Raw genomic sequence first — 26,417 nt, 5'->3', positions numbered from 1 at the left:
CTTGGTATGGATTTGATCATACCAAGTGGCCAATTTAAAAGGCTGAAGAGGAATTGTGCAGAACCAGAAATTATAGATGTGCAAACCAGAGAAACGCAAGAGAGGTTTCTGGCCTGTGGCTATGAACCAAACCTCCTAGAAATAACTATCCAAAATGTTAAAGATATAGATCGCAATACTCTCATTGCAGTAAAAAAAACAAATCTCGGGACATTAAAGAAAATAAATTTAATTTTGCCTTTGTAACAGGATTTAACTCTAGATATAAAGAGATTGAGAAGTCAATCAGGAAACATTGGGCAGTGCTACAGAAAGATCCAATATTGTAAGTAAGTAAGTTTTAATTATATAGCGCACTTTCTCCAACAGGACTCAAGGTGCTTTACAGACATTAAAAATAACAATGCAATATACCCGGCTCGTCTTTGGGTGTTTGAGGATGGAAAGTCGCGCTTCTTTGACACCCCAGAAGATGCAAAAGCCCATTTCTCCATTCCTGACACCTGAACTTTGCTCCTTCCTCTTTCATAAGGTTTTCTCCCCCTTTTGCTGGAACCTAATGTGGGTGTTGTCAATTATACCTGTTGCCACCTCATTTACATTTAACTGTATGTTGGCTATGATGTGTGACTATTTTCAAATACTGATTATTAGTTAGGCGACCGTATGTTTTATTGCTAACGTTCTTTCTGTTAGTTTATAGGTTGTTTTTTGTTTTTGTCCGCTCTGACCTCAGGCCCATTCCCTCTGTGGGATACTCCCCCTTCGCTCGCTGGGACAGAGGGGGGTTTCCCTTATCATGTACATCTTACTATATGATCCCGCTCACAGGTGTTGGTTAGCATAACTGACCACACTCCTTCACCTATATCCTCTGGGAGAGATGTCCCTCTTCTCTCGTTTAATGTTATTTCCTGGAATGTAGAGGGCCTATATCACTCAGTCAAACGTCACAAAGTCCTCGCACATTTACAATGTATGTCCCCACACATTGTTTTTTTACAGGAGACCCACTGGGTTGATGGTTCACAACCTGCACTTAGGGCCCCGTGGCTAGGCGAATACATTTCTGCTCCGTTCACCGACAAAACTAGAGGTGTGGCTATTTTATTTAACAAAAATCTACAATATTCTATAGTCAGAAAGTCTATAGACCCCGATGGTAGATTTATCCTGCTAGATGTACTTATTGATAACATTACATATACTTTGTTCAATGTTTATGCCCCCACGAACCCCAATGAATCCTTTTTTTCTTTAGTCCTACAGAAATTGCTTTCATGGGAACATACCAACCTCATCCTCGGAGGAGACTTCAATGCAGTTGTCGACCCATCCATGGACAGATCAGGGGTAAGTTCACGTCAGCCTCTAGCACTTTCTAATCTTCTTTCACCTTTATGCAGGGCTGGCAACAGAAATCTCGGGGCCCGGTACACTGATATATCTTGGGGGCCCACTACCCCGCCCCCTTGAGCAGAACATTTTTAGTACACTGCATATTGAACATGTTTTTTTATTATTACAACAGAAACATAATTAGGTACTTATGTATTATCTGGGCTCCCATGTTAAATGAACCCCATTTTTTCATACCCCTACTATCCAACTACGCATGGAGTTGATTTTATATAGTGTGGCGAGCGCAGCGAGCCACCGTGCCCGAAGCGTGGCGAGCGCAGCGAGCCCCGCGAGGGGACGCGGTCTCATAAGAAAAACGGGAGCCCAGATATTACATAAGTACCCATAATTAATATTCACTAATACCGGAGGGGGTTCCAGGCAAGTTTATAAATCTTTGTATTAAGTAGGCCCAGACAATATAGCTGAAAGTGAAGCCTTTTTAAAAGCCTCTAATCTACCCACACTCTCACAGGAGGAAAGTGACATGTTAGACAGCCCTATCACAGAGGAGGAAATATGCACCACCATTAAATCCCTCCCCTAATGGCAAAAGTCCCGGCCCAGATGGCTTTAGTGCAGAGTTCTGCAAGCTACTTTGCTCTGAAATTTCCCCGACTTTGGCCCTCCTTTTTAATCATATTCTGACCTCAAGAACCCTACCACATAATTTCAACGAAGCCAAAATTATAGTCATCCCGAAACCCGACAAGGACCCCTCTCTTGTCGGCTCATATCGCCCTATATCCCTTCTAAACCAAGACTTTAAAATTCTGACGAAATTAATGGCTAATCGCCTGCAGAAGTGTCTACCACATTTGATCTCGCCTGCCCAGTTGGGCTTTGTTAAAGGGAGACAATCGGTGATGGGCATCCGTGCAGCTATTGCCGCAATCTCCTATACTCATCTCCATCAAATTCATGACACTATTCTATTGAATTTAGATGCCGAAAAGGCTTTTTGTCACACCAGGGGGCTCAGTCGACAAGACTGAGACCTCTGGTGGGGACCTGGACCGGTGAGGTTGGAGAGGACCCTTGCGCATAGACTGCGCGACAGTGCACCCAGAGCCAATAAGCAGTCAGAGGTAAAATACAACCGGAGTTTATTTGCAGATGGTTGTAATAATGACAGACAGTAAAGTATGCAGGAGTAATGACAGTTCATGCAGATTGCAATACTTTACAGGTATGATGAATGGTATCGATGGTGGAACATCGGATCCGGATATCGGATATGGAGATGACTGTGGGTCCGGAATGACGGACGGGAGATGACTGTGGGTCCGGAATGATGGACGGGAGATGACTGTGGGTCCGGAATGACGGACGGAAGCAGGAGATCCGGAATATCGGATTTAACGATGAGACATTGATGGTGGATGATGCTGGAGCATCGGAAGGACCAGAGTCCCGGAGCTAGGCTTGGTCGCTGGGCTGAGAGGCAGGATCACAGGCGGTGGAATAACCTGGACTTCACAGGAGATGGAACAACCTGGAACACACTGCAGCATGGAAGACAACACCAGCAGAGAAATACACTTGCACGGAGACAAGGACAGCTGACCATACACTGGAGACAACTGAAGCACTAGCAATGGTTCTGAGAGCTCCCAGCATACTTATCCCCACTGGGTGGCCAGGATTGTCTGAGGAAGTATGACAGGGAGATCAGAACCAACAGGATTGGACAGCACAGACATGTGACTGGGAAGAACATGGCAGCCCCCATGTCTGCTATGGCGGGAATGTGTGTTTGTGCACACCATGCTGGATACTGGGAGCAATGGCGGCGGACAGGTGGATTGCCGTGCACTGGGGACTGTCACTGGGAGACAGGACGCCGGCAGAGATGACGTCTGGACCGCAAGCTGAACCTGCGGAGGCACTTAGCCGGTAAGAAAGTCTGTCTGAGAGCTCGGATCGTGACAGCACCCCCTCCTTTAAGGGTGGCCCCAGGACACCTTTTAGGCTTGCGGGGAAACTTGGAGTGGAACGCCCGGATGAGTCTGGGGGCATGGACATCGATGGCATTGGTCCATGATCGCTCTTCGGGCCCGTAGCCCTTCCAATCGATCAGATATTGCAGACGACCATATCGGATGCGAGAGTCCAAGATCTTACTGACCTCATATTCTGTTCCACGCTGGGTGCAAACCTTAGGAGCCTTGGGGAGCTTGGAATGAAAGCGATTCAAGACCAGCGGCTTGAGCAGCGAAATGTGGAATGTAGCTGGCACTTTCAAATAGGGCGGCAACTTGAGCTTGTAAGCTACTGGATTGACGACTCGCTCAACTGGGAAAGGACCAATATATCGGGGAGCGAACTTCATCGATGGCACTCTCAATCGAAGATTCTTAGTTGACAACCAGACACGATCTCCTGGACGGAGGGCTGGCACAGCTCTGCGTTTCCTGTCGGCAAATTTTTTGTACCTGCTTGAAGCCTTCAGAAGTGAAGAACGAATGAGCTTCCAGGATTTGACGAATTGCCGGATGGTCGTGTCGACCGCTGGAACAGAGGACACAGGTTGCAGAGTGAAGTCAGGAACTCGAGGATGAAACCCATAATTGGCAAGGAATGGAGTGACATTTGATGAAGAATGATATTGGTTATTATGGCAGAACTCTGCCCATGGAAGGAGTTGAGCCCAGTCATCTTGGGAAGAAGAGACATATGTGCGGAGAAATGCTTCAAGGTCCTGATTCACCCTCTCCGTTTGGCCATTGGTTTGAGGGTGGTAGGCTGTGGAAAACTTTAACTTGATTTGAAGCAGGGAGCACAGGCTTCGCCAGAACTTGGCTACGAATTGGACTCCTCTATCGGAGATGATTTCAAGAGGCAGCCCATGAAGCTTGAATATCTCTTTGATGAAGAGCTGGGACAGCTTGGAAGCTGACGGAAGACCGGTGAGGGGAACGAAGTGAGCCATCTTGGTGAACCGATCAACAATCACCCAGATGGTGGTGAACTTGTCAGACTCTGGAAGATCAGTTACAAAGTCCATAGAAAAATGCGTCCAAGGACGATGTGGCACTGACAGTGGCATCAATTGCCCAGGAGGAGACTGACGACTGGTCTTGTGCTGAGCACATTTAGCACAAGAGGAAACAAAGTCCTGTACATCCTGTTTGAGGGACGGCCACCAGTAGGACCTGGTGATAAACTCGTAAGTTTTCTGAATGCCTGCATGGCCAGCGAATTTTGAAGAATGCGCCCAACAGAGCAACTTCTTTCTTAGAGCTGGCTTTACATATCTTTTCCCTGTAGGGGGCGTGAGATTTGAAACTCTTGTTGCGGAGAATGCCACTGGATCAATAATAAAGTGTTGATGTGTGGACTTAGACTCACTTTCTTGCTCCCATGAGCGGGAAAGGGCATCAGCTTTTCGGTTTTGTGTCCCTGGACAGAACGACAGCTTGAAACGGAACCTGGAAAAGAAAAGTGTCCATCTGGCTTGACGGGGATTTAAACATTGAGCAGACTTGAGATACAGAAGATTCTTGTGGTCTGTGATAATTGTGATCTCATGAACAGCGCCCTCTAGAAGATATCTCCATTCTTCTAATGCCAACTTGATGGCGAGGAGCTCTTGATCGCCGATGGCATAGTTACGCTCTGCAGGCAGGAACTTACGGGAGTAGAACCCACAGGGATGAAGACGACCATCGGGCGCTTTCTGCGAGAGGACTGCCCCGTCACCCACGGAGGAGGCATCAACCTTGAGAATAAAGGGCAAGGTGGTATCAGGTTGTCTTAAAACAGGAGTGGAAGTGAACCTCTGTTTCAACAGATGGAAGGCTTCGATGGCTTCTGCCGGCCACTTCGCTGGATTAGACCCCTTTTTAGTCAAGGCAGTGATGGGAGCCACAATAGAAGAGAAGTTACGAATGAATTTTCTGTAATAATTGGCAAAACCCAGGAAACGTTGAATACCTTTCAGCGAAGAGGGAATTGGCCAATCTTGGATAGCCTGCAGTTTTCCTGGATCCATTTGAAGACCAGAACCGGAGACAATGTACCCTAGGAAGGGTATAGACTTCACCTCGAAGACACACTTCTCCAGTTTACAGTAGAGATGATTAGCTCGCAGCCGGGACAGAACCTCTTTGACCCAATAACGATGTTCAGTGATGTTATTGGCGTAGATTAAAATGTCATCGAGATATACAACTACATGACGATACAGAATGTCCCGAAAAATCTCATTGACATAGTGCTGGAACACGGCTGGGGCATTGCTGAGCCCAAAGGGCATGACGAGGTACTCATAGTGGCCGTCTCTGGTATTAAACGCCGTCTTCCACTCGTCGCCCTCTCGTATGCAGATGAGATTGTATGCACCCCTCAGATCGAGTTTCGTAAAGATGGTTGCACCGCTGACACGGTCAAACAGCTCGGTGATGAGGGGCAACGGATATCGGTTCTTTACTGTAATGTCATTGAGGCCGCGATAATCAATGCAGGGACGTAGGCCTCCATCCTTCTTCTTGACGAAGAAGAATCCTGCGCCAGCAGGAGAAGTCGAAGGACGGATGAATCCCTTTGCCAGATTTTCCTTGATGTAATTGGTCATGGCTTGAGTCTCTGGAAGAGAGAGAGGATAGGTTCTACCTCTGGGTGGTTCTTTGCCTGGGATAAGTTCGATAGGGCAATCCCACGGTCTGTGAGGAGGTAGGACATCAGCGCCAGACTTGCTAAATACATCTGAGTACTCTTGGTAGGGAAGAGGCGGAAGGTCTGCTGCATCGGCTGAAGAATGACGAGCTGGGAGTACCTTTTGGAGACAGGTACCGGAGCAGGAAGGATCCCAGGAAAGGATTTCCGATGTCTTCCAATCAAGACTAGGATTGTGAAGACGGAGCCAGGGTAAACCCAGAACCAGAGCATGAGTGGCTCGGGGTAAAACCAGGAAGGACAAAAGTTCAGTGTGCAGGACTCCCACTTTTACTGTAAGTGGCAAAGTTCTGCGGGAGACTGTCGCATCAGGAATCCTACTGCCATCCACAGCAGTAAGGAAGACAGTCTTGGAAAGACTTTCAGTGGGCAACCCCCACTTGCGGACCAGTTCTGCAGTAACGAAGTTGCCAGCGGCACCGGAATCAAGAAGTGCGGAGACAGTCTTGAAATGCTGACTGACTTGTAGGGAAACTGGAAGGACACAATCAGTTGCTGATGGAGAGGACTTAATTACTCCTAGCCTACCCTCTCCTTGACGGGCTAGGAGGAGGAGTTTTCCTGACGCTTTGGGCATGCAGAAATTTGATGTGCAGGATCGGCACAATACAGGCAGAGCTGTGCCAACCGTCGACGTCGACGTTCTCCTGGAGACAAACGGAAACGGTTTATCTCCATTGGTTCTTCTTTGGAATGGACCGCAGGAGCAGTGGGTAAAGAAGGCGGAGGAGTTGGCACTTTAACTGGAGCGCTCTTGTGACGTTCTACAGCCCTTTCTCGGAAGCGTAGGTCTACTTTGATACACAATGAAATAAGGTCACTTAGACCTGAGGGTAAGTCTCTGGTAGTGAGTTCATCCTTAATATGATCGGATAGGCCATGCCAGAAAGCTGCGTATAAGGCCCCATCACACCAGGAGAGTTCAGACGCCAGAATCTGGAACTGGACCAGATATTGCCCGACGGAGCGGGATCCCTGTCTGAGACGGAGGAGTTCAGTGGAGGCAGATGCTGATCGCCCAGGCTCATCGAAGATACGCCGGAATGTTGACACGAAGTCCTTGTAATTGGACAGGATGGCATCAGATCTTTCCCATAAGGGAGACGCCCATTCTAACGCTGCTCCACACAGGAGGGAGATGATGTAGGCGATCTTGACCCTTTCAGTAGGGAAGTTGCTGGGTTGCAGCTCGAAATGAATCTCACACTGATTGAGAAAACCTCGACAGGTCTTGGGGTTCCCATCATACTTGGTGGGGACAGACAGATGAAGGCGAGGTACAGCAGCCATTACAGGAGGATGAACTGGACTTGGAAGTTCTCTGACAGGCTCAGGGCCACTGAGAGTGGTCTGTAGCTTATCCAGCCGGGAAGACAGATCTTGCAGACAATGAATCACTTGGCTCTGCGCAGCCTCTTGCTGATACAAGCGAACAGCCAGTTGCTGTACAGGGCTGGGTGGAGATGCTTGGTTTGCGGCTGGATCCATTTGGCTAGTGCTTACTGTCACACCAGGGGGCTCAGTCGACAAGACTGAGACCTCTGGTGGGGACCTGGACCGGTGAGGTTGGAGAGGACCCTTGCGCATAGACTGCGCGACAGTGCACCCAGAGCCAATAAGCAGTCAGAGGTAAAATACAACCGGAGTTTATTTGCAGATGGTTGTAATAATGACAGACAGTAAAGTATGCAGGAGTAATGACAGTTCATGCAGATTGCAATACTTTACAGGTATGATGAATGGTATCGATGGTGGAACATCGGATCCAGATATCGGATATGGAGATGACTGTGGGTCCGGAATGACGGACGGGAGATGACTGTGGGTCCGGAATGACGGACGGGAGATGACTGTGGGTCCGGAATGACGGACGGAAGCAGGAGATCCGGAATATCGGATTTAACGATGAGACATCGATGGTGGATGATGCTGGAGCATCGGAAGGACCAGAGTCCCGGAGCTAGGCTTGGTCGCTGGGCTGAGAGGCAGGATCACAGGCGGTGGAATAACCTGGACTTCACAGGAAATGGAACAACCTGGAACACACTGCAGCATGGAAGACAACACCAGCAGAGAAATACACTTGCACGGAGACAAGGACAGCTGACCATACACTGGAGACAACTGAAGCACTAGCAATGGTTCTGAGAGCTCCCAGCATACTTATCCCCACTGGGTGGCCAGGATTGGCCGAGGAAGTATGACAGGGAGATCAGAACCAACAGGATTGGACAGCACAGACATGTGACTGGGAAGAACATGGCAGCCCCCATGTCTGCTATGGCGGGAAAGTGTGTTTGTGCACACCATGCTGGATACTGGGAGCAATGGCGGCGGACAGGTGGATTGCCGTGCACTGGGGACTGTCACTGGGAGACAGGACGCCGGCAGAGATGACGTCTGGACCGCAAGCTGAACCTGCGGAGGCACTTAGCCGGTAAGAAAGTCTGTCTGAGAGCTCGGATCGTGACACTTTTGACCAGATTGCTTGGCCTCATCTCCATAGAGTTCTGACTAGTCAACTATTTGGTGAGTCTTTTCGAGCTCTTATTAACTCCCTGTACACCAACCCCATAGCTAAAGTAACAGTTAACAACGTCACCTCCCCCTCCTTTCCCCTTGAAAGAGGGACCCGTCAGGGATGCCCCCTATCTCCCCATCTCTTTAATTTAGCACTTGAACCGCTCCTCCGCTATATTTCATTGTCACCTCACTTACAAGGTATTTCTATAGGCACTAGGGAGTTATGTACAGTGGCTTTTGCTGATGATGTTCTCCTCTTTCTATCCAATCCCAAATATTCTGTTCCTTTTCTTATTGACAAAATTGACACAATTAACAGATTTTCCTCCTTTGCTGGATTTTCAATTAATTTTCAAAAATCCGAAGTTCTGGCCATATTTGGCCATGCACGGGCAGGATGGTCCGCTCCTTTTCCCTTTAAATGGGCTCCCTCTCACATTACTTTTCTAGGCATTATTCTTCCCCCACATCCCCATAACCTATATACCTGTAACATCACTCCTGTTATTCAAAAAATAAAACAGGAACTTGCTCTCTGGCAAAATCTGCCTCTTAACTTTCTAGAGTGCTGTAATCTCTTTAAAATGGCTAGCTTCCCCAAGCTTTTATATATTTTACAAATGACCCCAATTTTGCTTACCAAATCTGACCTGTCAGCACTTAATGCCATGATCTCTAAATTCATTTGGAACTCTAAAAAACCTAGGATTAGCCTTTATAAATTAATGCAAACTACGCAAAGAGGTGGTGTCAACTTGCCCAACATTAAATATTATAACCTAGCCTGTATTCTTCGCTTTGCAGTAGATTGGATTACGGACTCTAACATCTTTACAGATGTATCTCTAGACTCCCAGCTTTGCTACCCCCTTTCTCTTAGCTTTATTTTACATGCTAAACCCTCCCAATTAAAATCCAACCAATACGATAATCTCCTCCTTTCTTCCACTGTTTATGCATGGCGACGTGCTAGGAAATCTCTACATTTAAAATGTTATCACTCCCTGTCTCTCCCTTTAGTTGGCAACCTAGAATTTCAGAACGGCAAAGCCATGTCTCCTTTTATTTCTTTCGACGAAGCCATGTCACGCTTTCATTTGACTCCTCAACATAAATTTGCTTACCTCCAAGCCATTCACTACTTAAGATCCATACTGCCCAAACTTACACCTCAAGACATTACGAACCCTCTTGATTCCGTCATCCGCACCTGTACACATACCATATCTACATTATATGCACGAATACGCCCCGAATTGGATCCTGATTGGGACCTTTCGAGTCTCCACAAATGGACTTCACAAACCTCGACCCTTGACCCTGACACCATTTTATCCACATTCCTTTTAAATCTGAGGCTCATCCCTGCTAGCTCTTATCAAGAAATGTCCTACAAGATCCTCCATAGGGCATACTTTTCCCCTAAACATTGCCACCTGATGGGTACTGCTGATTCCTCTGACTGCCCAAAATGTCACTCACATGGGGCTGACCTATTCCATTGCCTATGGTCCTGCCCCCATATTCAAACCTTCTGGAACACCCTGCATAATTATGCTGTCTCCTCATTGAAACTGACCTTTAACTGTAGTGACTCCTGGGCTTTATTTGGATATGTTGCAGACCAAACTGATGTCCCCAAACATGATAAAAAACTTACAGGGGTGGGGTCCTGGGGTGCACACCAATTGAGAGGTGCGACCCTGCAGAGACCTTTCAGTAGAACTGCATACAAAGTCAAAGGTGCAGGTGCACAAATTAAACTCCCAATTTAAAAATTTTGCAATAAAATTTTGCATTTTTAGTGAGGTTCTTCGCTTATTTATGGCCATAAGTAACGGCTTGCCCACCGCGTCCAGGTGACCTCATTAGTCGGGCAAGTCCCTAACATTTTGGGGGGTACAAATCTAGGGCACAGGGCACCCCAAAATGGTGCAGCCAAGTGACCCCAGGGCAACACAAGACTGAAAGAAATATATAGTGAAACAAAGTGAGGATAGGTTAGTGAGAGAGGCTGCTAAAGATAGCAGGGGTAAGTAAGTGAGAGGTAAAAAAATGAGAGATAAAGTAGTGAGAGGTGAAGTAGTGAGAGGTAAAGGTGAGAAATGAATTACAAACAGCCACACCAGCCCAGGGGGGCCCACAACCCAGAAATGCACCCCCCCCCCCCCATCTGATAATCCATTAAACATTTGTGCAGGTCTCACCTTGCTCTGCATGCAGTCTAAGAAATGTCAGGAACCTAATTAAAACCAATATACAGGACAGGTGGGCGTGGGTGCTACCACCAGGCGCAGAAGGGGTCTCTGGCCTTCTAATGTGTATGGAAATACACGGCATTAGATATACAGGGGTGGGGTCCTGGGGTGCACTCTTATCAGCGGTGGGTAGGAAGGCTGTTCTACAGCAGTGGATACATGACACTGCCCCCTCTTTGGAGATGGCAACTTCTCGATTACTTTTCCTATTTACCATGGACTGGTTGGAGGCATCTCTTCATAAAGAATCCATGACCTCGGTCCTGTTCCAGGTGTGGGACAAATACATTCAGACCTTGCCTCCCCAGGACCAAGGAGGCCATCCAGACCTGCTTCCAGTCCACCTCATGGTACAATCTTCAGGTTTTTCAGAACAGACCCCCTATAGTTATCTAACTACTAGGCCTATGTTACTCTCTTACCTGCTCTCTTCCTCTTTCACATATCCCCCTCCCTCTCTTTCTTCTTTCCTGCTGGACGGCTGGATCGATCCATGAATGGGTTGTTGGCTTGGAGTTGGGAGCGGATAGTTGATGTTGTTGTTCTTTGTTTTTATTTTATTTTTTTTCTATCTTTTCTTCTTATGATTATATTTGCTATTGCTGATTGTTTTTGGTAACGCCCCTTCTCAATGATTGGTGATGCCACTGGCTTCACACACGCCATATGTATCCTTACACCAATATTATGTCCATTGAATTACTAATAGAGTTACCATATTATGTTCCTTCCTCGGTTTATACGTGTTTTGGAACATTTGAAAATGGTGAATTGTTCCTCACTCGATACCTTTTATATCTGCTCATTGTATGTATCATTTATGACTTGTGAGGTTCAATAAAACATATTTTGAAAAATAACAATGCACATACTGCAATACAAAGGGTTATCAGTACAAGGAACAGGCAACACTGGCAGTACAGATGTACATCACACATACAGATATGCACAAGACGCATTCTAATAAGGGACACAAACATGGGGAACATATTTAACGAGCTGTGCAGTACCCAGGCAGCCATTCAGCGGCACCACATGGTGATGGCACAGCCGGTAACAGTACTGATATATATACTATATGTACTCTAATGAGGGACACAGACATGGGGAACATATAATTACTGAGCTGTGCAACACCCAGGCAGCCAATCAGCGGCGCCACATGGTGATTGCACAGCCAGCTAGGTAGCCAGTAACAGTACTGATATATATACTAGATGTACTCTAATGAGGGATACAGACATGGGGAACATATCATTACTGAGCTGTGCAGCACCCAGGCAGCCAATCAGCGGCACCACATGGTGATTGCACCAGTCAGTACTGTACATATAGAACACAAAAGAACAGTACAGGGTACACAGAAGTAGACATAACACAATTAAAGCACAATTCTTAGTACACAATACAGCTGAGATATAGGAAGTGAATAAGAATAGATGCAGGTATAGATTGTAGATGAGTAAGAGAGCTGTAGTTGAAATACAAGAAGAGTGCTGTGAGAACAGGAGGGAGGAGGGTATTGAAAGATCTAATTCCGGAGAAACCCGTATGAATTTACAGAAAAGCACCAAATTTGAAAAATAAGCTCACATCAAGCCGATTAAAACCTTGAGGACGCCCGGGAGTATATGGTCCATTGCTTTTATAGATGTGGCCTATGTCTACCATGTAGACAAATTAAAGGGGAAAAAAATAAAACCACTGAATAAATGGGAAGGTAGCAAAAATGTGTGATTTTATCACACGTAACAGCCAAAATGTAATATATGCCATCAAATGCACATGTGACAAATTTTACATTGGCCGCACTTCACGTTCCTTAAAAACCTGCGTTGCGGAACTGTCAGGAACCAGTCTGTTTTGTTTTCTGTCAGTTTCTGTTTGGCATTTTGACTCACTGGTGGCCTCCAGTGGCAGGTCTGTTGCCATTACAGCTTTGTGTTCTGGGAGCTTAATTTATTCACTAGGCTGTGAGATAATTAAGCTAATCAAGCACTAGCCTGGGAGCTCCCTGAATCTTCAGGTGTAATTAATCACCTGAGCCTTTTATAGGGCAGGCTCACCTGCAGTACTCTGCCAGTGATAGCTTCCTGTTAACCTATGTTTAGTTCCTGCTTCCTGTAAAGAGAACTCTCTGTCAGCTCTCAGCTTCGCTACCTGGTTCCCTGTTCCGTCTGCTGTTTGGATTTCAGGATTTATCCTCTGCAGCTCATTGCTCACTGTAGCATCAGCCTGTATACCCGGACCCCGGAGCTTTCTGGTTCCTGCTGTTCTCCTTTAGAAATTTCAGTGCTCTCCTGGTTTCCTGCTTCCGAGTCTGCTTGGTGTGTCATCCAGTCCTGGGCCAGAGCCTGCGCCTGATCCACTTCCCTCTTCTCCCTGTGGGTCACGTAAGTGCTCCTTTGGAGCCCGGTGGTTCTATCTTTTATTATTCATTTGCCCGCCGTGGCTGTTCCCCGCTGTGGGTCCGTCGTTATTCCTTTGTGTCATTTTTCCAGCTGTTCCTCCTGTTTTGTTATTGTCTGTCGCCCTAGCTTCCATCAGGCAGGGGTGTTTCCCTTTCCATCTGCAACCGGTTTTGGGGAATCACTTGTCTTGGTGTGCCCCTGTTCCGAGATTCCCTATTGTATCTCTTGTGTCTGCGACTGGGTCACAACTCCCGTCCTTGGCCTGGTGCCGGTAGTCAGGGGTCTTTTTCCAGCTAGGTCCTTTAGCCAGATCATCCTTTTGAGCTACCCCCTGGCGATTGCTCACCCCTTGTCATTACCTAACACCTGGCTGCATCGAGGTCAGAGCCGGCCTAACTGGCTCTGTCGAACGCGGCGGCTACAGGCGAAGCCTAGCACTTGCAGGGGTATTCCATCTGCCCGGGGGACTCAACAGAGGTTTCGCTGTGGCCGTTCTAAACAGCGGTCCCAGCTGCGGGCTCACGCCTGACCTTTTCCATCCTGCCAGCTGTCGTATCACCCAGAGCCCAGGCGAAAACCATAACAGGAACACGTGCGAAATATAAAAAAAGGAGCGGAAACGCATGCGTTGTCTGCCCATTTTAAGGCCAAACATAATTGCTCCCCTGCTTACATATCTGTTTTTTTTCGGACTAAAAACTATTGCTACAGATGTAAGAGATAAAGATGTGGGAAGTAGATTGGCAAAAACGGAGACGGAGTATATCTTTGAGTTCAGAACTTTGGGGTTTATTCTAGTTCATTCTTTCTGACAAAATCCTTCTTAGATGGACAAAACCATGTGCACTGCAGGGGGGCAGATGTAACATGTGCAGAGAGAATTAGATTTGGGTGAGTTATTTTGTTTCTGTGCAGGGAAAATACTGACTGCATGATTTTACACTTCAATATAGATCTCACTTTGAAGAAAAACCCCACCCAAATCTAATTCTCTCTGCACAAGTTACATCTGCCCCACCCGCAGTGCACATGGTTTTGTCCATCTAAGAAGGATTTTGTCAGAAAGAATGGACTAGAATAACCCCCTTTGTCACCAGGGGGTCATGATAGTGATTTCTAATTGAAATGGTTTCTATAATGGTTTCTTGTCATCTGAGGCATGTTTCTCTTTCTTTGTAATATACAATATGGAAAGACCGGAAGAAAATGGATTACACCATTTGGAACTGATTATGTTGTTTTTTTTAATTTTTGTATTGTACAGTTCTGCTTGTATTGTAAATATGCTGCTTATTTTTTAATTTTGTATATTTTCTAGATGTATCACTCCTAGATTGTTTTAATACTGTCAATTTATAATATTTTTATAGATTTTATTATGTATTGTGCAATATTTGTACAGTGTGGGTCATTTTTCCTGAAACATGAGTTAAGTAGTCCATGGCACGCATAATAAGGAAGTTTCGGTGGAATGCAATAAGAGGAAGGGGATCTGCACCTTTTGTTATCTAAGGACGCGATGTAACAGAGATCGCGGTCCATTTGTGCTGTGGAACGCACTATTAGGAAGTACCTCTGTGCGTTGGAACGCACATTTCATGACATGCCCGTCACTAGTAGGCGCGCCGCATTGCATCAGAATGATGCGCGGCACACACCTTGCCCGGCTACAGAACATCCGGCCGTGTGATACGCAGAAATGGGTGCAGTGTAACGCACAGCACTTCCGGCTATCACTTCTCCCGGCATCATCTATATACTTATTTAGTGCGACAGCGCTATATTGTGCTTTATATATTTTTCAGGAAATTGACCCAAGCTTTTAAATGAGCTTTATATGCCCTAAAATTGAAGTTACACATGAATTGTATGTTATAACATTCACTGAGACACAGGAACAGGAAGTCATCTAACTTCCTGTATATAGGGTATATAAACCCTGACCCATACATTCCTCTGTACACCTTGAAGAAGATCTCAGAGTGGATCGAAACGCGTTGTGTGTGAACAGAGGAAGGATTCGCTCTGGACTACTGATATCCAGTCTGGGACTTTGGTCGGCATACTCCCTGGTCGGATCATCAGGAAGACCCTCCAGGTTGTAGACCTTGCATTTAATTACTGTCCCTCTCCAGTAGTCTGAGTGATACCCTCACCATTTTTTATCCATTTTTATCTGGTATGTTTTTTACTTCTGGATGTGGAAGTTATTAAAAGTTTTTTATGGCTTTACTTTAATAGCATATAGGGAACTCCTTGGCTTGACTTGCCTTGCCTTAATGTTGCAACACTGTAACCAGGCCCAGCTAGCTGACTCGGTAGCGCATGAGACTCTTAATCTAAGGGTCATGTTAAGTGTTGTTTTTCCCAGAATTCAGCAGGTGAGAATTGTACCACTACATCACCAATCATGTGTTTTATTTGTCACTTAACAGTGGTGTACACCAGTGTGTGAAACCATGCAGGATTCTCAAGATCTACTGAATGTGGAAACCTGGCTTTGGTTTAATTGCTTGAAGAGCAATCCTTGCCTTGTCTAGATGCCACAACACTTTAACCGAGACTGGCTAGCTGAGTCAGTAGCGCATAAGACTCATAGGGGGGAATTTACTAAGATGAATTCGTAGAAAAAAAATTCATATTTTCATAGGAAAATACAATTTTTGGGGGCGTATTCGTATTTTTGGCATTTACTATGCCAAAAATATGAATTTTCGTATTCGTATTGATGGGACATTCGTATTTACAAATACAAATGAATACACCATCAATAGAATACGACAGGAATCACCATTCATAAGAATGGTGATTCCTGATTTACTAAGCGGCCGTATTAAAATTACGGCCGCTAATTGGCGTAAAACAGCCACGAATGGCCGGGCAAATGCGGCAGGAAAATACACTTCATTTTCCTGTCGTATTTGGCTTTAGCCTGCACGGATCAGTCAGATCCGTGCAGGCTTCAGTGTAAAAAATGTTAAAATAAATACATTTAAAAAACGGCGTGGGGTCCCCCCCCCACAGCCGTAACCAGCACCAGGCTGAAAGAGCCAGGGCTAGTAATAAAAAAAAATCAGGAAACCCGGCAAATAATGGTTCCCCGATTTTTTAAAACCAGCCCCAGGCTCCAGGGCTGGTTTAACACTAGGCTTCAGCTTGGTCAGGTAAGTCCTGGACGGGGGACCGATTTATTGGGGGGGTCCCCAATCTCCCAGGGCCCCTGGCCAGGCTGACTGATCAGTAGGGATGAATGCTTTGGCCAGGGGGACTTGTATAAAAAGTCTCCCCCTGGCTGTGGCATTACCCTGCTGACTGGTTGGGCCTGGGGCTGGTTCTTAAAATACAGGGGACCCCTACTCATTTTGTCCCTCGTATTTTGGGAACCAGCCCCAGCCCTGGAGCCTGGGGCTGGTTTTAAAAAAAATCGGGGAAACCCTATTTGGTTGGTTTCCTTATTTTTTATTACCAGCCCCGTTTTTTTCAGCCTGGTGCTGGTTACGGCTGTGGGGGGGGACCCCACGCCGTTTTTATTATTTATTTTTCTATTTTTTTTTACACACTGCAGCCTGCACGGATCTGACTGATCTGTGCCGACTGCCTGTACGAATTCGTATTAGCGGCCGTATATATGGCCGCTAATACGAATAAGTACGCCATCGGAGGTTTACAAAGCAGTCGTATCTGACTGCTTTGTAAATTATCCTCCGGAACACGAATTTGCATACAGCTGAAACAGCCTATGCAGTCGTATTCATTCGTATTAAGAATACGAATACGAAATATCGTATTCGTATTCTTAGTAAATTTCCCCCATAATCTCAGGGTCATTTGCCCCGAGCACCAGGTTGGGTGGTGTTTGTTCCCTTTTCAGAGCCAGGCCTCCCTCATGGCAGGGGATAATTCTTCCACTAAACCACAAGATTCTACCCCTAAACCCCGGGAATCAAACCCAGGCCCTTCTACCCTTAAGCAACCAATGTTTCACATGTGCATATTTTGTCACTTACTGAATGTGGTAGCCTGGCTTTACTTTAATAGCTTGTAGAGCACTCCTTGCATTGCCTTGATGTCACAACACGAAGCCCGACCCCCGCAACCCCCCCCCCCCCCTTCCCCGGCCGCTGCAGACAAGGAGACAACCTTGTCTGCATCTCTGGCCAGGGCCACTCCTCACAGAGGGCCTTATTCTAGTTCACTCTTTCTGACAAATTCCTTCTTAGATGCACAAAACCATATGCACTGCTGGGGGGGCAGATGCAAAATATGCAGAGATAATTAGATTTGGGTGAGTTATTTTGTTTCTGTGCAGGGTAAATACTGGCTGCTTTATTTTTACACTGCAATATAGATCTCACTTTGAAGTAAAACCCCACCCAAATTGAATTATCTCTGCACAAGTAACATCTGCCCCACCTGCAGTGCACATGGTTTTGTCCATCTAAGAAGGATTTTGTCAGAAAGAGTGACCTAGAATAAGGCTCAGAGAGCTCAAATGGCAGAGCTCCCCGCACAGATCAGACATGAAGGGAGCTGCTGAGCATGTGCACTGATCTCCTCCTTCTTCTCAATGGTTAGTGCCTCATGAAGGGTGGAGGGGTGGCAGTGTGTGTGCTATACAGTATGTAGGTATGCTGCATGTGTGTGTATATGCTGTGTGTGTTGTATTTATGCATCCTGTATGTGTGTAAAGGATATGGTGTGTGTTTGTTTGTTGTGTTTATCATGTTATATGTACACTTTGTTTGTAGGTATGCTGCATGTGTGTATATGATGTGTACTGTATGTCTTATATGCTATATGTGTGTGTTGTGTTTATGCATGCTGTATGTGTGTATAGGATATGCTGTGTGTGGGTTTTGTGTGTATGCATGCTGTTTGTATGTTTGTAGTTATGCTGCATGTGTATTTACCCTTCATTTATGTATGTTGTATGTCTGTGTATATAAGTATGCTGTGTGAATATGTATGCTATGTGTGTATATATACATGCTATGTTTGTGTGTGTTTGTATGTATGTATGTATTCAAGACAAGGTGGGCCCCTAAAAATAACTATGGGCCGGATGTAATAGCGTCTGCCTTCAGCGCCCGTGTAGGATGTCATACAATCTTTTTTAAAGAAGCATTCAATTACAAGGAAAAAACGTGACTTGGAAATGATTGGCACTTTAAAAAAAAAGTCTGACCAGCCCATAGTCATTTGCTAGGGCTCCCCCTTGTCTTAAGTACTCTGGCCTCATTGGTCAGGAGCCCTCACCCCAAGTGCCCACAGCAGCAACTACCACCTTGCCCAATAGGTAATGCCACTATCCCCTTGTACTGTAACTCCCAAGTAATGTGGGTGCAAATGGGTGATGTTACCCTGTATAATTATATCTAGCAATGCACGTTTGTAGTGTGTGTGTGCAATATGTGTGTGTATGACTATATATATATATATATATATATATATATATATATATAGTGACTGGGTGACAGCGGCACTCGTTCAAACAATAAAGGAGACCAGAAAACTGGATGTCTCCCAACATTTCGAAGCGCTTGGCTTCTTTTTCAAGGTGCAGAAAGACAAAGAATGAACATACAATATCATACCTTTATCCCCTTCCCGCTACGCTCAGCCTCCACGCCTCCGTCGCCTCCCGGCGCTGGTGTCGTGACGTCACTGCTCCGTTGTGGAGGGGGGGCGTGTAGCTAGCCTCACAGGTGGGCGTGTTCATACATATAATGTGGCTGTGAAAATTAAATACATATAATCAGGACATTGTTAACAGCAAAACTAATCCAATGTCTACAGTGTTAGACTCAAAGGTCCAAAAATAACTGTCAGTGCACTGAGTAACAAATCAATCGTGAAAACGTGCATAATACAAAATACTGTGAAAAAACGTAAGTGAACTAAACCACAGTGACTAATCAGATAAATATACAATGTTACAAAAAAAAACAGACAGATACATATAAAAACAGAAATGTCTCATCCACGTCCAAGGGATGTAAGTATGTATATTGCAATAACCTGAGTACCTACCTCAAGGACACAAACTCTCTTCTCAACAAATTGGCACAGGTTAATGTGGTTCCTGACGGCTGCCTGCTGTGCACCATCAACGTCGCGAGCCTCTATACATGTATTCCCTATGAGGGGAGGCTTGCGGCGGTCTGTGCACTTATTACTGATGATCCTCTATATAAGGGGCCCAGGATCTCACTCTTTATGCAATTACTTAAATTAACCCTAGAGAGAAATTATTTTGTGTCTGACAACAGGTTTTATCTTCAGCTGTGTGGGTGTGCGATGGGGACCTCAGTGTGTTAGGGGAGAATCAGTGGCCACGCTCCCTAACTCTGTTGTCCTGGCCTAGCGTCCTCAGGTGCGTGCAGGGCTAGGCTTCGCCTGTACCCGTCCCCGCCTGTAAGGGCGAATTAGGTCCGCCCAGACTCCGTTACAGGCAGGTCTTATGTTGGGAAAGAGCACGCATGGAGACGGACCAGAAACAAGAGGACAGACTAACTAAGGTGACCTGTGGGCCACTGATCCCCCCAAAGGCTAAGGAGCCTGATGTGGCTCTAGGGGCAGACACGACTGAGGGCAATGCAGGAGTAACAATACTCAATTGATGTAATAAAACTAAACGGGTGTAACAATACACAATATATAAACAATAAATGGCAACAATGCTCTGTGGTGGTAAATAACAATGAAATGGCAACAGTAGACAATTCCAGTGACCTATGTACCTATACACAGCTGAGATGGTAAACAGCAAGCGTGATAAGGAAGAGATCCCCAACTTATCTGAGAGATAGGAATCTGCTGGAAAACAGGAATGCTACTGAGCGGAGGATGAGACAGGATCAGGGCTGGATCGCTGAATGCTGAGGTGAACCCACTGGACAGGCAAACTGAGCTTGACAGGCAGGACAAGCCTCAGGACACGGGAACCAACAGACTGGACAGGTGGGGTAATGCCAAGGAACCGGGAACACTCTGGACACACAGGAAAGAACTATAACCGGCATGGGACTGAATAACCAGAGGATTTATATAGTGAGCACAATGTGGTGCTGATTACACATTGCCTGCAGGTGAGCACTGCAGGCTTGAAGCCTAATTAGACACATCACATACAGTGAGCTGCAATGGCCCAGGCTTACCACTGGAGGCCACCAGCGAGCAAACACAAACACAGGCTGGAATAAACCCAGGGAGCAGAATCCAGGGAAAACAGACAAACTACACACAGAATATGTGAATTGCACATTACACCGATCCGCTGGAGGCGGATCATAACAGAAACCCCCCCCCCTCCCCCCTAAAAAAGGTGGACTCCGGACACCCCAGCTCGATCAAGGGGAGCCAAGAACAAAACAGGAACAAAAACAGACTCAATGTCTCCGACAAGACTTATTCTTCTTCTTCCCAGGTTGCCTAGGAGTAAACACAGTAATACCAAAAATATTGTCTGAACTAATGGTGCCCTCAACTAAAGGCATGTCATCGACTTCAGAGTTGTAATCTGAGTTGGAGTCCGCATCTAAGGGAAGGATTACGGTTTCATTTTTGGTAACATTTGGCACTGGAGAAGAAGAAGTAGTATCGCATGACTGAGCATAGGCAGGACTCTTGACAGATTGAGTAGACACTGGACAACCATCGATCTCTGAATCGGAATTCAAGACAGAATCAAGCCTGGATTCCATTGCTGTAGAAGCTAAGATTCCAGGAGCATACCTGTTAAAAAGAGCACACCCAGCGACAATAGCTATGGGCTGGGACTTTTGTACTGACTTTCCTATGCATGATGGAGTCTCTGCAGACAAGATGGTCGGTCCAGAGGCAGGTGAACCACTTTTATTGGGACCAAATTTTTTTATATGGTTTATATGGTGGTTTATATTATCAGATGTCCTTGTGGTCTCCTCTATGTGGGGAAGACCACAAGGACCTTTAAAGAACGCATGGGTACACATAGGTCCACGATCAGGCAATCCCTTGAGGGAAAACCTGCGGCCAATGAACAGCCTGTTCCCAGACATTTTAGGGAATTGGGACACAATTTGTCAACCCTGAGGTACAAGATAATTGACCAAATTCCTGCTAATCAAAGAGGTGGTGATCGTGACAGACTCCTGTTGCAGTGTGAGACCCGCTGGATTCACCGTTTGAATACGGTGTTCCCAGCGGGCCTCAACGAGTATTGCAGCTTCCACTGCTTTCTGTGATCGCATTCACATTCCACATGTCGACAGTACAGGTCGAACATTTGTGTCAGGGGCCGTGACTCTTTTTTGTCATGTGACTCTTTTTGCTTTGGGCCTCCATTGTTGTTATGGGCCTCTTTTATTGTCCCCAGGATGTAGGTTGGTTCTTATACCCCTCTGTTTATATGGGACTTACGTGTTTCCTTTCTCTATTTACGTAGACATGTTCTATTACATGCCGCCATTATGCATTATGTAACTCAGCCTGCTTTATGTACAGTCTCTCACAGTTATGCACAGCTGGTGCATTACGATTGTCTGTTCTTTGTGTATTTTCTACAGATTGTTTTTAACACGTTTGTTTGTTACAGGTTGCCGGGCAACCACCCGCCCAGCCGGGTTACGGAGCCTTTGTGCGCCGTAGGCGTGGTGACGTCATCGGGGACGGACCCGGAACTGGACGGGCGGCGTGCACGGTGACTGGGGAGCACGGTGGAGGTAAGGTGTATTTAAATGCTGTTTGATATATGTTGTATTAAGCCTGATGAAAAGCGAGTAAAGCTTGAAACGTTGCTGTAAACTGCAAGACCCTTGTGTCCGTTTTTTTCTGTGATTGCTAAGTCCGACGAGTGCCTGCTCTACACCACCTTCTGCATTACCTGGGAGACCAGGTGTCCAGCGCACCAAGGCACCTTGAAACCCCGTTCTCACCTGAGTGCCAGTCATCCAGCACATATATATATACATATATATATATTTAACAGCAGTGTAGACCCCTGGGCATAGCAATGTATTGCCGATCCTCCAGAGGTAGGGGTGGGGGGTGCTATGAGTAGAAGCTTTGATGTCCCGCGGGTGGTAGGGGGTATTATATCAACCGCTCAGCATGTAGGGCCTGGGTCAGTAATTTCCACTAATTACCCCTTTACTGCACAGATGGTGGGAGGTGGAGTGGGAGAAGGGGGCATTGGGATGAATGAAGGGGTCCTGATACATAACTTCCAGGGTGGTAGAGGATGTTTAATACGCAGAGGAGGGGTGTATAGTGGATTGGGCTTATTATTCAGAATTTTCTGGTGGGAGGACAGCTTGCTTGACTGCAGATATCTCCAGTCCCTGAAACTAGATTTCTTAACTTTTAATGGAATTAAAAACTAGAGAATCCCACCTACCAAATGGTACTGGGTACTAGGGGATCAGAGTTCAGGAGGCAGAGCAATCTGCCAACGAGTATATAAAACTACATACCAGGTGTGTGGAGCTGGAGCAGTAACCAGCTGCTGGAAGGCAAATATCTCTGGTTCTGGGCACAGTGTCCCTCAAAGGGGGAGAGTCCCAGCTTTTGGAATATACCCTCAGAAAAACTCTGTCAGACAGAACCTGAAATATCTGACTGGGAAGAACAATTAACAGGCTTGGATGGGGACCACTCCTTTGAAGTCAGATATCTCCGGTTCCCCATGGCCGATTTTTTAAATTCTTGTACCCATGGAAAGATGGTACCCTCAGCTTTCAGGCTAAGGCCCTTAGATTCCTGGGGGGGGGTACTGGGTACTCAGAACCCCCCCCCCCCCCTGCGTGCGCTACTGATCAGGAGTCTAGTAATGGACAAGACACAGGAACACTGGAGCTGGTGTGAACCTATACTCTGGCAGCCTCTGTCTGCCAGAGACTGCCTTTTTATAGGAAGCACAATTGTCTGGATACTCGCAGGTGCCTTAATCAACGAGGGCTGAGCATGGTCAGTTTACACAGAACTTTCTTGCAGGAGAGATTCACCAGGTGTTGTAACTAATTAGCAGAGCTCAGATCACACAGAACTTTCCTGCAGCATGGAGTGGACCAGGTGCTGTAATCAGCATGCAGAGTTCAAACTACACAGAGCTGTTAGCAGCATGAGACAAAGCCAGCAGGATTTCACAAGCAGGTAACACTGAAATACTTGAATGTTGTGACAGTTATATTTCAGCTTCTCCCCTCTACTCCTCAGCCCCTAACATACACCTTCCCCCTGAAGTGGTGCACCCAGTTTAAATATCTGGGTATTCAGATCTCGCACTCCCCTAATGATTATATAGCTTTAAATGTAACCCCTCAATTAAGTAGGCTCCGCCAGAGATCCAAGGTCTGGCAAAAACTCCCCCTCTCAGTCACCGGTCGGGTTAACCTTATTAAAATGATTGTACAACCCCAAATTATGTATATTATTTAAAATTCCCCGATTGATATCCCGGTTGTTAAATTCAGGATTATTACCCAATGTTTCTCTTCCATTATATTGGGCTCAAAACGGGCACGCATTGCTGCTAAAGCACTGTGCAGGACCAAAGCTGCAGGCGGCTTGGCACTGCCAGATATGCGACTTTATTATTTGGCTGCTCAGCTGGCTCACCTAGGGGATTGGGTTACTCCTGGGGATTATGGAAACCTTCCTGTAGCATTATTAGATATGGCTGGGCTTGTGTTTTCCCCGCTGCAATTTCTCTTAGCTCGCACTCTACTCTCCCATCTGTCTCCTTTATTAGTACAAGCCTGGAAGGAGAGAGGCAGGGAGTCTGTTGGGAGGCTCTGACCCCTGCTCCCCGCTGTGGAACAATTTGCACTTCCCTGAATTATATAAATTGAAGGATGGCCCGAGAAGGTCTTCTTTTGAGGTGTCTGCCATAGGACAACTATACCAGGATGGAGTCCTTCACACTTTTGAATATCTATCCTCCACATTTAGCATTCCATTTTCCAATTTTTACAGTTACTTACAGCTTAGGCATGCTCTCTTTGCACAGTGGAGGGGTGTTGCTCCTCAACTTTCACAATCACCTATACATGCCCTGGTGCATAATATGCCTGAGCGAAAGAAGGTCTCTCATCTCTACTCCACCCTCCTCTCCTTCTCTGGGGCTACTGGCCTCAATTCCCTCCGTGCTCAATAGATGGTGGATCTGGGTGCCCTATATGATGAGGACTGGGACTATATCTTGGGCTCCCCCGGGGTGGCCACTTCATATGCTAGATTTCAGCAGATACAGCTGTATATCTTGCAAAGAGTCTACTGGACGCCAAGCAGACTGCATAGTATTGGCGGATCATCTTCTGATGCATGCCCTAAGTGCTCTATGCCAACCGCTGACTTCTGGCAACTGCTTTGGCAGTGCTCTCGGGTTTATGCTTTTTGGGAGGAAGTGGCCAAATGCATTCGGAATACTGGTATTCAGATGCCACAACTGAATCCCCGAATATGTCTGTTTGGTTTGGAGCTCCAGTAATCTCTCCCCTCTTACATGTATTTTTATGTTAATAAATCTCCTTACCTTGTCTCGAGTATGTATCGCCCAAACCTGGATGGCTGCAGCAAACCCGTCCTTTATTGCATGGACAACACTAGTCAACTCTACTCTTACACATGAAAGATTTACGTACGCTAACGTAAATGTCCAGCTAAATATGATGGCGTCTGGGGGCTATGGCGGACCTCTCTATACTTCCTTGACCATAGTAGTCAGGACCAGATATCTTATATATATATCCCACCCTACTGTTACAGGGCTCAGTGCGCATCCGTGGTCGCTTCCCTCTGTTGTGATATTATACCTCACCTGTTATGGTCTTTTATCCAATGTTGTACTATATACTTGCTGATCTCATTCCTATCCTATATTGAATAGTTTGTTTTGGGTTGTTTTTTTTCCTTGCTGCATAGAGCTTACGATTAAATTATTCTTAATATGCAAGATTTATGTAATCTCAGACACACTTCCTCTTATTGTATTGTATGATGTGTTTGTTTTTGTTTGTTTTCTGGTTTTGTTTTAAATACGGAAATTGCAAAACTATTAAAACATACCTGATTTAAAAAAACAAAATAACAATGCAGGACCTATGCCTATGCCTAAGCCCAAGTACGCAATATGAGTCTGGCGCATGAATATCAGTACTTTGCAACATGCAGACACTTGCGTTAAGACCTGAATCCGGACCCTTATACAGTACATTTACTTTGAAAGTTGCTTTGCAGGACACATTTGCGGTCGGGTGGATCCCTACACACAGCACAATGCACCGATATATATTTAGCTATATCGGGCATCGGCTGTGGTGCACAGCTGATGCAATATATCTGTGAATGTCGCTGTTCACAGATATTTCGCTCGTACACACTGGCCGATGGTGCATTGGTATATCGGCTGTTCAATCGAACGGTCAATATATTGTCCAGTGTGTATGCACCATTACTTTCTCTGCACATATTACTTTTGCCTCACCTACAGTGCCACATGGTTTTTTTTCCCATTTGCTGAAAAACCAGATTTGCAACCAGGTCTGAATAACCCCCCCAGCCACACATTTTTCTGCATGTGCAAATAAGTCTTTGTTTGTATTGTTTGGGGTTATTTTATTAAAATGGGAATTCTATTGAAGATGGGATATTGCTTACGGGCAACCAATCAGAATCTTTATTTAGCACCTTTTAGAAGATAATAGATAGTATGTAATTAGTTGCCCATAGCAACATCCCACCATCATCTCTTATTAAATAAGCCCCATTTGATGGATTAGGATAATAATACAATTTAAACAGCATATTCTTCAACTTCGTTGTTTTTATTTTCATCAGTTTCCTCCTGGAAGTTACAAGTTATGTAAAATGACAACTGCAATTATATAATGAGTTGTACTCAGTTGTGTCTGATTTATTATTCACAGTAAATTGCAAACACCAGTGCAAAGGAAATGACTGCAGCATTTTCATATTTGGCTGTTGCATAATTATCCAACTCTGCATTCCACAGTGATCTGCTGGATATCTATAGAGATAAAGAATACAATGTTCACTTTTTCATAACATATCTTCATGGTGATGCCAACGTTTCTTGGTTCACGTTTTCAGTTATGCGCTAACTTTGTAGATAATCGATTCATTTCTATCTATATATTGTTTATAAATG

The 26,417-nt window shown here is 45.7% G+C and overlaps 1 protein-coding gene across 1 annotated transcript in view; it reads right to left on the bottom strand.

Moving 5' to 3' along the window:
• Window positions 1-26,084: 26,084 nt before the first annotated feature.
• DYNLT2 (dynein light chain Tctex-type 2) overlaps window positions 26,085-26,417 on the bottom strand; it is a 43,281-nt gene continuing 42,948 nt past the window's right edge. Inside the window, exon 4 of the mRNA XM_083174661.1 lies at window positions 26,085-26,276. Coding sequence (XP_083030787.1) covers window positions 26,166-26,276 — 111 coding nt within the window. The 3' untranslated portion in view covers window positions 26,085-26,165. The remainder of the gene's footprint in view (window positions 26,277-26,417) is intronic.

Source organism: Crinia signifera, chromosome 3 (genome assembly GCF_055691185.1).
Source record: "Crinia signifera chromosome 3, ASM5569118v1, whole genome shotgun sequence".
Taxonomy (NCBI): domain Eukaryota; kingdom Metazoa; phylum Chordata; class Amphibia; order Anura; family Myobatrachidae; genus Crinia; species Crinia signifera.
Note: the sequence above shows the minus strand (reverse complement) of the source record. Positions and strands in the feature narration are given on the sequence as shown.